The sequence below is a fragment of the Bombina bombina genome, chromosome 9 (assembly GCF_027579735.1).
Source record: "Bombina bombina isolate aBomBom1 chromosome 9, aBomBom1.pri, whole genome shotgun sequence".
NCBI classification, from domain to species: domain Eukaryota; kingdom Metazoa; phylum Chordata; class Amphibia; order Anura; family Bombinatoridae; genus Bombina; species Bombina bombina.
The window spans coordinates 378,698-394,650 of NC_069507.1; the positions used below are offsets into that span (position 1 = coordinate 378,698).

The 15,953-nt window shown below is 37.0% G+C and overlaps 2 protein-coding genes across 2 annotated transcripts in view; one reads left to right on the plus strand and one right to left on the minus strand.

Moving 5' to 3' along the window:
* Window positions 1-15,953, plus strand: part of LOC128639721 (oocyte zinc finger protein XlCOF7.1) — a gene marked incomplete in the record, with an annotated part of 926,940 nt that overhangs the window by 298,470 nt on the left and 612,517 nt on the right.
* The window catches only part of LOC128639718 (gastrula zinc finger protein XlCGF26.1), a 99,461-nt gene that overhangs the window by 2,354 nt on the left and 81,154 nt on the right, over window positions 1-15,953 (minus strand). The window contains exon 4 of the mRNA XM_053691832.1: window positions 120-233. Within this exon, the coding sequence (XP_053547807.1) occupies window positions 120-233 (114 nt within the window). The remainder of the gene's footprint in view (window positions 1-119; window positions 234-15,953) is intronic.

Below are 15,953 nucleotides of genomic sequence, written 5' to 3' on the forward strand. Positions count from 1 at the left end.
AAACAAAAGCACTGCACTATACTGTGAAGGACTCATTGGACATCATATCCCTTTGAGCTGTGATAAGCTAAACTCATCCTGTAGACCAGTCACTGGACGGTACCATATTTATTACCCACCTATTGCAGGAAAGAGAGTAATCGGCTCCTCCGCCTGCTCCTGAACACTTGTCATAAATGGCTCCTCCCCGCGCTCAAGCTTTGCTACAACCGTAGGTTTCACACCGACACATCCTGTAGATTAACATTTACACAATATCTTTCATTTAGAAACAAAAGGACATAACAAGTTATGGTAAATTGATATAGCGCTCAAGACACGTGCGCACTCCAGAAAACAGTAACATTTGAATATTTATTTATTTTTTGTAAAGCAATAACACTATATTATTGTGTCATTTTCAGTGATGTAGAGCTGCAATGTCTCACTGCCGGCTCTATTTACCAAGAAGTAGCTATTAGTGATGTCATATTGTCATATTATCAGTAATATCCTACATAAGGTCAATGGTGAGCAGAGTCCAAAGACACGAGATGTGACATTATTAGTGATGTCATACTGTCATATTATCAGTAATATCCTACATAAAGGTCAATGGTGAGCAGAGTTCAAAGACACAAGGTGTGACATTATTAGTGATGTCATACTGTCATATTATCAGCTATATCCTACATAAGGTCAATGGTAAGCAGAGTCCAAAGACAGAAGATGTGACATTATTAGTGATGTCATACTGTCATATCAGCAATATCCTACATAAGGTCAATGGTAAGCAGAGTCCAAAGACACGAGATGTGACATTATTAGTGATGTCATACTGTCATATTATCAGCAATATCCTACATAAGGTCAATGGTGAGCAGAGTCCAAAGACATGAGATGTGACATTATTAGTGATGTCATACTGTCATATTATCAGCAATATCCTACATAAGATCAATGGTGAGCAGAGTCCAAAGACACAATATGTGACATTATTAGTGATGTCATACTGTCATATCATCAGCAACATCTTACATAAGGTCAATGGTGAGCAGAGTCCAAAGACACAAGATGTGACATTATTAGTGATGTCATACTGTCATATTATCAGCAATATCCTACATACGGTCAATGGTAAACAGAGTCCAAAGACACAAGATGTAACAATATGACAGTATGACATTGCTAATAATATCAGCAATATCCTACATAAAATCAATGGTAAACAGAGTCCAAAGACACGAGATGTGACATTATTAGCGATGTGATACTATCATATTATTAGTGATGTCATTGTAATATTATCTGCAATATCCTACATTATCAGGTCATTGAAAAGCAGTGCCCATAGAATCAAGTTGCTTGTTACAAAAAAAAACAAACTGCAGACTGAAGTGGAAGGGGCAAATGTAAATCAGTAGCATCTAGGGAACCACACACAATGGCTTATGTAGGATGTAAACGCTAATGGACCAAACGAGGAAGTAAGCAATTTTAGACGTTAACCCTTTTGGAAATGGTTGCATATATGATGTTAAAAAATTACTTTTAAGTCAAGTTGAGTATTTAAGGCCTATACCTCACACAGGAAATGGGAAATACTGGAGACTTGTAAGTAAGATGCAGCATTCTAACAATGAGTATGTTCACTGTATTTGTTTTGCAGGACTGGAGTGCTAAATCTTAACCCACTGGCTGCCAGAGAGTGCTATAGAATAGTATATCTGGCTCTGATATTCAAAACATCGACAGGAGGAATGGAGGACCGGAATTGAAGTGTCCCCCATTCCTCCCAGAAGTTAGCACCCCCAAACAAGTGGTATCCCTAGGTGCCTCATCAAATTGGCAAAAACATACTAAAAGGGCGACTTGATCCCCCTGCACCCTGCTCAATCGGCAGCCCTAAGAAGGGCCAACTGCGTCTCAATTCCAGTCCGGCACTCAGTTCCAGGAGCCCGGCTAGGTTTTACTGACCCTTCGGTGTTTATAACATCTCCTTGACAAAATATGCATTGTCATGTACAATGTAGATTATTTAAACTAGATATCTTGAAAGGGATTTATTGTTGCAAACACACACACACATATATATATATATATATATACACATACACACACACACATAGTATATATATAAATATATATATATATATATATATATATATATATATATATATATATATATATTTGAAAATATGTTTAGCTTTAAATAATAGAAAGCATCATTAAATACCTTTTACTCTATAAATATATATACACACAATACTTTAACAATATGCATTGTACATGACTATGCACATAATTTAAACATTGACCTCTAAACGGCCATAATCTTAAACAAACTGTAGAAGTTACGGCCCTACATATAAATATTCAATATTTGAAATAATGCATGTGACGAACCAAGGTTATCCAACCCTGCGCCAGTCACTTATTTGGCACAGAATGGGTTATCAGACCCCTTCTTCTCTCACTAATAGGTCACAATCTAGCCACACCAGACCAGCTTGTGATTTAGTTCAGTGGGTGCAAAGGTTAACAACACTCTCTAGTCTGTACTAGACTTAAAAGAAATGCCCAAACTCCCCTTTAATGCCACCCACATAACAATGCTGCCACCACTTATGATTTATTAAAGGGAAAATCCTAAGGAAAAACCCAGCCTTGCACATTAGCTTTCTGAGTACAATTTAGCAGAAAATAACCTAAATTATACAGTTCTAATATTCCAGTCTCTTTCAGTAACGTGGTTCAATTATTAGACAAAGGCCAAACTTAATAAAATAATTATTTATTATGCCAAAAACATTATGCACAATGCATTATTAATAAAAAAGTTGTTACAAATAAAATTACACATTAGCAAACAGTTTTTCAAAATAAAAAGAAGAAAATTAGAAACCTTACACTGTACTAGTCTTTGGAATCTGTTACCAGAGAGATGGCATGAAGCAATTGGGTCCTTACTCTGTGTTGTCACAGCCTCCCTTGTAAGAATGACATCTCATAGCTGAAAAATAAGATTCTTATACCTATTTTCCATAGATCAGGTTGCCTGACCACACCCTCCTGGGCGGGTTAAGAAACCCCCCTGTCTTTAAACACATATAGGCATTTGACCAATGTCCTTTTATTGACCTCCTCAGGATATGGGGGAGAAGCACTGTGGTATCTCTGGAGCTGACAGATTGACTCAATGCATACACAATAACATTTGGAGGAAGGGTTTTTTAGAAATTATTTATGAGGGGTTCTGGCACATCAAAGAAAACACAAACAAACCCAGTACACAGCTATTTTTAAAAAACAAACAACTGTTTTTAGCTCACAAGCTGAACAGAATTAACCCTTTCTCAGCTGAATCCTGAGGTATTCGTGACAATGCATTATGTAGAATACATATTTAAATATTTGCATATACATTAAAATGTAATTAATGTTGCTTGTTGTGTTTATTCTTTGATATTAAAAATACAGTATAATTAAAATTATAGTCCTACATAACTGCATGCCTGTTATGTAAAAATATAATTTAATGCTATTGACTACTATAACATACATATATATTAGCTTGTTGTGTTTATTAGTGATGAAATAGATATTATGTTAACATAAATAAGTTTTAATATATTTGCAATACTTAAAACATGCAATATACATGCATTTCAATATCAATGCAAAGCCTAACTACATTATATTTACAATGTTTAAAATAACATGCTTGGTTCATGTATAATGCATATTAGTTTAAGTATTGGATATAAATTAAAATGTAGATATTCTTGCTTGATGTATTTATTATTTTAAATATATATTTTTAAAATGGATATTTATGTTAAAATAGACAGTTGCATTATAATTATAGTATTACATAACTGTATGCCTGTTATGCAATAATACAATTGTAATACTAATGACTTTTGTAACAAATATACATTTTTAAAAATATATTTATGTTTACAATAAGACACAAGAAAAAATAAATTTATATACAATAGTTTAAAATATTATGCATTCTTATGTATGATGCATATTCTTTTAACATTTTAGAAAGGTGAACTATTAACCCCTAAGCTGCCCTAACCAAATCAACCCCCCATACAGGTATAGGGGGGTGGTTAGGCCTACTGCATGCTTAACATCAATCACCTAATCAACCCCTATATAGGTATGGGGGGGGTGGTTAGGTGATTAAAGCCTACTGCATGCTAAACATCAATAATAACTTAATAAACCCCCATACAGGTATGGAGGATGGGGGTTGGTTAGGTAATTAAAGCATAAACCATCACCTCCCAACACAAAACTATACTTACACTAACAACTAACCCCCTAACCCTAAACTAAGCAAAAAAACAGTATGAGGGAATGCACCTCTATAACTCAATCAAAGCTACAACTAAAAAATTACAACCTTCCTCAAGATGTAAAGATAAAAATAGAAACAAACAGTATAGGTGAGCGCTAAATGAATAGCAAATTAAGATGAGTTCCATAAGTAGAATGTGTGATGGATAGAAGTCCTATTCAGATATGTGCATAACATCCAATACCGTATACTAAAAGTATGAAAAGATTTGAACACTTTAATATGTATATAAATTAATAGCATAAAATCATATGCCTTGCAAGGTTAAACAAAAAAAAAACAGTAGACAGTTCTATGTTAAACACGTACAGATATAAAAACATAAAGGACCATGAAAATAAATTGTGAATCTTGTGGTGCTATTAGGGAAATATCCTGATATAAGTCTCCAAATGAGGTGACAATAGTAAAAAGTACCTTATTAGGACAAGGAGCCTAAGGGTTCCGTTAGGCAGATACAAGTGGTTAGCAAACAAATATTGCCAACATGTGTGACGAAGCTGAAAAAACAGACCAAGATGGTTCCGGGTCACGTGACCAAGTAATCAGTAACGCGAACGGATGGCAGTAGTTGTTAGACAATCCTAGACGTTGGATTGGTCAGATGTCGATTAAGGCTGTGTACTTGCTTCAATCCAAAGCGTAGGATTGGTTAGAAGAACAGCTGTGTGCGATCCAAAGCAAAGGATAGGCTTCATCCCTATTGGCTGTTTTTAAATCACTAAATCCCTGTTGACTGATTTTAATCAGCCAATAGCAAGAAAGTATTTAATTTTAAATTATAATCATCCAATAGAAAAGGATAATTAGAATTTAAAATGAAATTCAACATGGAAGTAGATTAAAGGGACAGTCTACACCAGATTTTTTTCATTGTTTAAAAAGATAGATAAACCCTTTATTTACCATTCCCCAGTTTTGCATAAACAAAACACAGATATATTAATATTTGTTTTACCTCTGTGATTACCTTTTATCTAAGCCTCTGCAGACCGCCCCCTTATCTCAGTGCTTTTGACAGACATGCAGTGTAGCCAATCAGTGCAGACTCCTACAAAAGGCCCTTATATATTATATTTATTATATATATATATATATATATATATATATATATATATATATATATATATATATATATATACATATACATATACATACACACACACACACACACACACATACGCCTTCTGACCTTTCCTAGAACCAGAAAATATAACAAATTGACTAGAAGTCTTCCTGAAATCTTTAGTAGCTTCAACATAATATTTCAAAGCTCTCACCACATCCAAAGAATGAAAGGATCTTTCCAAAGAATTCTTAGGATTAGGACACAAGGAAGGGACAACAATTTCTCTACTAATGTTGTTAGAATTCACAACCTTAGGTAAAAAATTAAATAAAGTCTGCAAAACCGCCTTATCCTGATGAAAAATCAGAAAAGGAGATTCACAAGAGCAGATAGTTCAGAAACTCTTCTAGCAGAAGAGATGGCCAAAAGGAACAACACTTTCCAAGAAAGTAATTTAATGTCCAAAGAATGCATAGGTTGAAAAGGAGGAGCCTGTAATGCCTTCAAAACCAAATTAAGACTCCAAGGAGGAGAGATTAATTTAATTACAGGCTTTATACGAACCAAAGCCTGTACAAAACAATGAATATCAGGAAGTTTAGCAATCTTTCTGTGAAATAAAACAGAAAGAGCAGAGATTTGTCCTTTCAAGGAACTTGCAGACAAACCCTTATCCAAACCATCCTGAAAAAACTGTAAAATTCTAGGAATTCTAAAAGAATGCCAAGAGAATTTATGAGAAAAACACCATGAAATGTAAGCCTTCCAAACTCGATAATAAATCTTCCTAGAGACAGATTTACGAGCTTGTAACATAGTATTAATCACCGAGTCAGAGAAACCTCTATGACTTAGCACTAGGCGTTCAATTTCCACACCTTCAAATTTAATGATTTGAGATCCTGATGGAAAAACGGACCTCAAGACAATAGGTCCGGCCTTAACAGAAGTGGCCAAGGTTGGCAACTGGACATTCGAACAAGATCTGCATACCAAAACCTGTGAGGCCATGCTGGAGCCACCAGCAACACAAACGATTGTTCCATGATGATTTTGGAGATCACTCTTGGAAGAAGAACTAGAGGCGGGAAAATATAAGCAGGTTGATAACACCAAGGAAGTGTCAACGCATCCATTGCTTCCGCCTGAAAATCCCTGGACCTGGACAGGTATCTGGGAAGTTTCTTGTTTAGATGAGAGGCCATCAGATCTATCTCTGGAAGACCCCACATCTGAACAATCTAAGAAAACACATCTGGATGGAGAGACCACTCACCCGGATGTAAAGTCTGACGGCTGAGATAATCCGCCTCCCAATTGTCTACACCTGGAATATGTACCGCAGAAATTAGACAGGAGCTGGATTCCGCCCAAACAAGTATCCGAGATACGACTTTCGTAGCTTGGGGACTGTGAGTCCCACCCTGATGATTGACATATGCCACTGTTGTGATATTGTCTGTCTGAAAACAAATGAACGGTTCTCTCTTCAACAGAGGCCAAAACTGAAGAGCTCTGAGAATTGCACGTTCTAAAATATTGATTAGTAATCTCACCTCTTGAGATTTCCAAACCCCTTGTGCTGTCAGAGATCCCCATACAGCTCCCCAACCAGAAAGACTTGCATCTGTTGTGATCACAGTCCAGGTTGGTCGAACAAAAGAGGCCCCTTGAACTAAACTCTGGTGATTTAACCACCACGTCAGAGTGTCGAACATTGGGATTTAAGGATATTAATTGTGATATGTTTGTATAATCCCGGCACCATTGATTCAGCATACAAAGCTGGAGAGGTCTCATGTGAAAACGAGCAAAGGGAATTGGGTCCGATGGTGCAGTCATGAGACCTAAAACTTCCATGCACATAGCCACTAAAGGGAATGACTAAGAATGAAGGTGCCGAGAGGCTGCAACCAATTTTAAACGTCTCTTGTCTGTGAGAGACAGAGTCATGGACACTGAATCTATCTGGAAATCTAAAAAGGTAACCCTTGTCTGAGGAATCGAGAAACTTTTTGGTAAATTGATCCTCCAACCATGTTTTCAAAGAAACAACACTAGTTGATTCGTGTGAGATTCTGCAGAACGTAAAGACTGAGCTAGTACCAAGATATCGTCCAAATAAGGAAACACCGCAATACCCTGCTCTCTGATTACAGAGAGTAGGGCACCGAGAACCTTTGAAAAGATTCTTGGAGCTGTTGCTAGGCCAAATGGAAGAGCAACAAATTGGTAATGCTTGTCTAGAAAAGAGAATCTCAGGAACTGATAATGTTCTGGATGGATCGGAATATGAAGGTATGCATCCTGCAAGTCTATCGTGGACATATAATGTCCTTGCTGAACAAAAGGTAGAATAGTCCTTATAGTCACCATCTTGAAAGTTGGTACTCTTACTTAACGATTCAAAATTTTCAGATCTAGAACTGGTCTGAAGGAATTTTCCTTCTTTGGGACAATGAATAGATTTTAATAAAACCCCAGACCTTGTTCCTGAAAAGGAACTGGCATGATTACCCCCTGAAACCTCCAGGTCTGAAACACACTTCAGGAAAGCTTGAGCTTTTACTGGATTTGCTGGGATGCGCAAGAGAAAAAAATCTCACAGGAGGTCTTACTCTGAATCCTATTCGGTACCCCTGAGAGACAATGCTCTGAATCCATTGATTTTGGACAGAATTTATCCAAACATCCTTGAAAAACCTTAATCTGCCCCCTACCAGCTGAGCTGGAATGAGGGCCGCACCTTCATGCGGACTTAGGGGCTGACTTTGGTTTCTTAAATGGCTTGGATTTATTCCAATTTGAGGAAGGCTTCCAATTGGAAACAGATTCCTTGGGGAAGGATTAGGTTTTTGTTCCTTATTTTGACTAAAGGAACGAAAACGATTAGAAGTCTTAGATTTACCCTTAGGTTTTTTATCCTGAGGCAAAAAAACTCCCTTCCCCCCAGTAACAGTTGAAATAATAGAATCCAACTGAGAACCAAATAAATTATTACCTTGGAAAGAAAGAGATAGTAATCTAGACTTAGATGTCATATCAGCATTCCAAGATTTAAGCCACAAAGCTCTTCTAGCTAAACTAGCTAAAGACATGGATCTAACATCAATTTTGATAATATCAAAAATAGCATCACAAATAAAATGATTAGCATGTTGCAGTAAGCGAACAATGCTAGATAAGTCAGAATCCAATTCTTGTTGCGCTAAATTCTCCAACCAAAAAGTTGATGCAGCTGCAACATCAGCCAAAGAAATTGCAGGCCTGAGAAGATGACCTGAATATAAATAGGCTTTCCATAGATAAGATTCAAGTTTCCTATCTAAAGGATCTTTAAAGAAAGTACTATCTTCCATAGGAATAGTGGTATGTTTAGCAAGAGTAGAAATAGCCCCATTTGGGGATCTTTTCCCAAAACTCAATTGAAATTGCTGGTAAAGGATACAATTTTTTAAACCTTGAAGGATTAAAAGGAGTACCATTCCTTAGAAATCATATCAGAAATAGCATCAGGAATAGGAAAAACCTCTGGAGTAACCACAGAAGGTTTAAAAACAGAATTTAAACGTTTACTAGTTTTAATATCAAGAGGACTAGCTTCCTCAATATCCAAAGTAATTAACACTTCTTTTAACAAAGAACGAATATACTCCATTTTAAATAAATAAGTAGATTTGTCAGTGTCAATATCTGAGGAAGGATCTTCTGAATCAGATAGATCCTCATCAGAGGAGGATAATTCATTATGTTGTCGGTCATTTGAAATTTCATCAACTTTATGAGAAGTTTTAAAAGACCTTTTACGTTTATTAGAAGGCGGAAATGCAGACAAAGCCTTCTGAATAGAATCAGTAACAAATTCTTTAAAATTTATAGATATATTGTGTACATTAGAAGTTGAAGGAACTGCAACCGGCAATGTACTATTACTGATGGACACATTATCTGCATGTAAAAGTTTATCATGACAACTAATACAAATGACATTTGGAGATATAATCTCCACAATTTTACAACAAATGCACTTAGCTTTGGTAGAACTGATGTCAGGCAGCAAAGTTCCAACAGATACTTCTGAGGCAGGATCAGATTGAGACATCTGACATGTAAAAGAAAAAACAACATATAAAGCAAAATGATCAATTTCCTTATATGACAGTTTCAGGAATGGGAAAAAATGCAAATAGCATAGCCCTCTGACATAGAAAAAGGCCAGAGGCAAATAGCAATGGGGTAATAAATAATGAAAAAAATTTGGCGCCAAGTATGACGCACAACATAACTTAATTTTTTTTGGCGCCAACCATATCCGGAAATGACACGCTCGCGTCACTAACGACGCAACCCTGTGTGAGGAACTCGGCGTTGACTACGACGCTGGAAGTGACGAACTTGCGTCAACGGACGTTGCCTTTCGCGGCAAAAAATTCTCGCGCCAAGAATGATGCAATAAAGTGTAGCATTTGGCGCACCCACGAGCCTAATCCAGCCCGCAATTTGAAAAAAATGTAGTCAATTGAAAAAAGACTAAACCCCAGGTAAGAAAAATATTTCTTAATATTTACTTTCCCCAAATATGAAACTGACAATCTGCAAAAGGAAATACATGAACCTGACTCATGGCAAATATAAGTACAATACATATATTTAAAACTTTATATCAATGCATAAAGTGCCAAACCATAGCTGAGATGTCTTAAGTAATCAAAACATACTTACCGAAAGACACCCATCCACATATAGCAGATAACTGTTTCAGTACTGGTTTGGCTATCAGTAGAGGTAATGGTACATGAGAGTATATCATCGATCTGAAAAGGGAGGTAGGAGATGAATCTCTACAACCGATAACAGAGAACCTATGAAATGGATCTCCCGTGAGGAAAACCATTGCATTCAATAGGTGATACTCCCTTCACATCCCTCTGACATTCGCTGTACTCTGAGAGGAATCAGGCTTCAAAATGCTGAGAAGCGCATGTCAACGTAGAAATCTTAGCACAAACTTACTTCACCACCTCCATAGGAGGCAAAGTTTGTAAAACTGAATTGTGGGTGTGGTGAGGGGTGTATTTATAGGCATTTTGAGGTTTGGGAAACTTTGCCCCTCCTGGTAGGATTGTATATCCCATACGTCACTAGCTCATGGACTCTTGCCAATAACATGAAAGAAATATGTAGGGACAGCGATATAAGGGATAAATAAATTAGAGAGAGATCTCAAATTAAAAAAGAAAAAAAAAAGCTAGAAAGAGATCTACAAAACAAAAACAATGAGCACCAATCACACCAGGCACTAATGTAACACCACTTAAACCACAGATAAGAAATAGAGGTGGAGTGCAAAAGAATCATAACAATACCAAAAATAGAAACAATTCTAGTAGAGATAACAACTATTCAAGTCCTAGCACCCAAAGGACACCCAGCATTAGATTCGATTTCCCTGAGGGAGGGGTAAACTATAGACCCAGCAGTGGTTATAATAACCCCAATGTGGGAATACAATACCCCCAAAGAGGATAGAGGGTTGATCCCTATAGAATACAAAACCAGAGGAGGGATTTTAACCCAAGGGCCCCTAGAGGTACAAACAACTACAATAGGGGAATAAGTGGCCATCAATTTAATAATAGAGACTATCGGAATCCTCACACAGAAAATAATTACACATATAGGGAATCCTAGAGAGAGAGAAATAATGTATGTACTTGGGAAAAACAGGGCAGTAATTTTAGAGGTAGAAATCACTATCAGGATAAGGATTTTCAGAACAGACATCCAATGGACGAGCCAAGACTCGTAGAAATACAAGCAGAACACACATTTAGAGTGGAGACAACCACATACACCAAACGAGGGGAGAAGGGGAAAAAGGTATATGGAAGAAGAGTGTGTAGAGCTGGAAGAAAATCTCAACTTAAAAAAACGCAGAGAAATGAGACAGTAGAGAATCTAAAGGAGACAATAAAAATCTTTAATGTGTCTACACATACCCTTAGTCAAGATGAAACCAGCCTTCTAAAAGGAGGACTGTCTTTTGCTCCTACTCAAAAACCCAACCACTTTGAACTTTTAATTGATATAAATAAGTTTACTAGAAAACTCACCCTTGTCAGACATTTTGAAAAAGAAAAGAAAAACCAAGTAGCTGACACCCTCATACAGACAGACATGGAAACCCTAGAAGCCCTAATAGATTTGGACAAGGAAAATGGACATAACTATTCAGTCCACATAGACTCATTAAGTTTAAATGAGACGGAAGGGAACACTAATAATATAGTGACAGATGAATTGGGGGATAAAGAATAGTGGTCTGAGACCAAAGTCTATATTTTTTCCTATTCAGTCCCAAGGGAAAAATATTACCCAATTTAAGGATAATGTTATTACAGATTGTATGAACTTATTTCAAAATTATAAAGTTAAAAATTATAATTTAAGTATCAAAGAGAAAGGGATATTGAAGGGGATCATGGAAAACGAACAACTGGTAATCAGGGAAGCTGATAAGAGTGGTGGTATAGTCATCCTTGATAAGACAGACTATATAGAAGAAGCCACCCGTCAATTGTCTGATACCAACACATATGTAGTCCTAAGAGGAGATCCAACTAATTCATTTCTTAGGTCCTATATGGAACATATAAACTATGGCTATCAGAACAAGGTGATCAACAACAGGGAATGGAAATACCTAGCTAATGAAGAACCAAAGGTGGCAATATTTTATTACTTGCCTAAAATACATAAAAGTTTAGATAAACCTCCAGGAAGGCCCATTATCTCTGGTATCAATTCCCTTACAGCGAGACTTTCAGAATATATAGACCTATTTCTCAAACCTATGGTACTTAATTTACGCTCATACTTAAGGGATACCCCACATCTGCTACAGATAATAGAAGGAATAGAATGGAAATCTACATATCTACTCTAGATGTAGCAGCCCTGTATACATCCATCCCCCACGAGACAGGGATAAGTGCTATTAAAAAATCATTAGATACAACAAACTGTTTACCTGAGATACAAAAGTATTTTATACTAGAGTCCATTAGGTTCATATTGAAGGGAAATATTACCTTCAGAGCACAGGCACAGCCATGGGCACTAAATTTGCGCCCAACTTCGCCAACCTCTATATGGGGGCTTTTGAAGAAGATATGGTTTATAATGGACCATTCTTCAAAAATAAAAAAGTAATTTTTTGGCGGAGATTCATTGATGATGTTTTAGTAATCTGGGATGGTGTAGTGGACACATGGAGTACCTTTGTACAAGAGCTGAACAACAGCATGAATTTAACATTTATCCAGAGAATTGAAACATCATCTATTGATTTCTTAGATGTTACTCTATACGTCTCAGATGCTGGTATACAGAGTAAACTATACAGGAAAGCTACTGACACTAATGGCTATCTAGATGCTAGAAGTGCCCATCATCCGAATTGGATAAGAAATATTCCTTTCGGACAGTTTCAAAGACTTAGGAGAAACTGTACTGAACTAGATAACTTTGAGGTAGAAACTACAAAGTTACAGGACAAATTTTCAGAAAAACACTATGCAAACAAGACAGCACAGGGGGCATACAAAAAAGCTAAAGCACTAGACAGACATGTTTTAGTGCATGGAACAAAGGAAAAATCAGATACTCTAAATGTCAGTCATAATGCAAATGGGACAATTCAGCCAAAAAAGAGACATATTAAAGATAGTAGATTTAATTTTGTGACAACCTTCAATGATGGACACTGGAAAATAAGAAATATATTACAAAAAAATTGGTCCACTTTACAAAATGATCCAATATTGAAGAATGTCCTAGGAGAGAAACCAAATATCACATATAAGAAAAATCAAAATTTAAAGAACTTGCTAGCCCCAAGTATGATAAGAGCCACTGACAAGAGGACAAAAATAATGGCAGGCTAGCTGAGAGAGGTTTTTTTTTAGGTGTTCACGAAAAAATTGTGTCTGCTGTGCACATACACATAAGACGAAGACATTTAATAAATTCATAGATAGTGGTATAAATGGAGACAGGTTTCCTATTAAGAATATGATGAATTGTCGATCTGACTATGTTGTGTATATGTTAGAATGCACTTGTAAAACTCAGATGAGGTACATTGGGCGCACTAAAAGAAGCCTAAAAATACGCTGCCTAGAACACATGAAAAACAGAGGATGTGGTTTTAAAAAATCCTTTGATTAACCATTTCTCAAAAGTTCATGGAAAAAATAAGAACAAATTTTTCATTAAGGCCATTGAACAGGTTCAAAAAGGAAATAGAGGAGGTAGCAGGCTTCTAGAGTTGCGAAAAAGGGAAACCTTTTGGATACATAAAATAAACACATTAGAACCAAAAGGGCTGAATAAAGACATTGATCTTGCTGCATTCCTATAAGTTTATTGTTTTAAATATGCTTCTAATTTCCATGACTGCAGTGAGAGATGCACCATGAGAGAGAAATATACATTCAACTTGAATCTTTACCTATATGGCAAGATGTCCCTTTTTTATCCAATTATGATTTTTTATGTATATATGCACTCCTATTTTTAAAGAAATAAAAAAAAAAATTTTAAATTCTTAAAGAGCACTGAAAATCCTTAACTATATCTGGTACTGTTATTATATATTTATAGACTACCACATAGGCAGTTTTTATTGTTTGTGCATGAATAACAGAATTTATGCTTACCTGATAAATTTCTTTCTCTTGTGATGTATCGAGTCCACAGATTCAACCATACTTGTGGGATATTCTCCTTCCTAAAAGGAAGTGGCAAAGCGAACACCCACAGCAGAGCTGTCTATATAGCTCCTCCCTTAGCTCCACCCCCCCAGTCATTCGACCGAAGGCTAGGAAGAAAAAGGAGAAACTATAGGGTGCAGAGGTGACTGAAGTTTTTTAAATAAAAATACACTACCTGTCTTAAACAGACAGGGCGGGCCATGGACTCGATACATCACAAGAGAAAGAAATTTATCAGGTAAGCATGAATTCTGTTTTCTCTTGTAAGATGTATCGAGTCCACGGATTCATCTATACTTGTGGGATACTAATACCAAAACTTTAGGACACGGATGAAGGGAGGGACAAGACAGGTACCTTAAACGGAAGGCACCACTGCTTGTAGAACCTTTCTCCCAAAAATAGCCTCCGAAGCAGCAAAAGTATCGAATTTGTAAAATTTGGAAAAAGTATGAAGCGAAGACCAAGTCGCCACTTTACAAATCTGTTTAACAGAAGCCTCATTTTTAAAAGCCCATGTAGAAGCCACTGCTCTAGTAGAATGAGCAGTAAATCTTTCAGGAGGCTGCTGGCCAGCAGTCTCATAAGCCAAACGGATGATGCTTTTCAGCCAAAAGGAAAGAGAGGTAGCCGTATCTTTTTGACCTCTCCGCTTACCAGAGTAAACAACAAACAATGAAGATGTTTGACGGAAATCTTTAGTTGGTTGTAAGTAGAACTTTAAAGCACGAACCACATCAAGATTGTGCAACAGACGTTCCTTCTTTGATGAAGGATTAGGACACAGGGAAGGAACAACAATTTCCTGATTGATATTCCTATTAGAAACAACCTTAGGAAGGAATATGGGTTTGGTACGCAAAACCACATTATCTGCATGGAAAACAAGGTAAGGTGAGTCGCACTGTAACGCAGATAGCTCAGAAACTATTCGAGCCGAAGAGATAGCTACAAAAAATAAAACTTTCCAAGATAGAAGCTTAATATCTATGGAATGCATAGGTTCAAACGGAACCCCTTGAAGAACTTTAAGGGCTAAGTTTAGGCTCCATGGTGAAGCAACAGGTTTAAATACAGGCTTGATCCTGACTAAGGCCTGACTAAACGCTTGAACGTCTGGGACATCTGCCAAACGTTTGTGTAAAAGAATAGACAAAGCAGATATCTGTCCTTTTAAGGAACTATCTGATAATCCCTTCTCCAATCCTTCTTGGAGAAAAGACAATATTCTAGGAATCCTAATCTTACTCCATAAGTAACCCTTGGATTCACACCAATAAAGATATTTGCGCCAAATCTTATGATAGATTTTCCTGGTGACAGGCTTTCTAGCTTGTAACAGGGTATCAATGACCGACTCAGAGAAACCACGCTTTGATAGAATCAGGCGTTCAATCTCCAAGCAGTCAGACGCAGAGAAATTAGATTTGGATGCTGGAATGGACCTTGTATTAGAAGGTCCTGCCTCATTGGAACAGATGACATGTCCACTAGGTCTGCATACCAAGTCCTGCGTGGCCACGCAGGTGCTATCAGAATCACCGAAGGTCTCTTCTGCTTGATTCTGGCAACCAGATGTGGGAGGAGAGGAAACGGTGGAAATACATAGGCCAGATTGAAGGACCAGGGCACTGCTAGAGCATCTATCAGTACCGCCTGGGGATACCGGGACCTGGACCCGTAACAAGGAAGTTTGGCGTTCTGACGGAACGCCATCAGATCCAATTCTGGTGTGCCCCATAGCTGAGTCAGCTGGGCA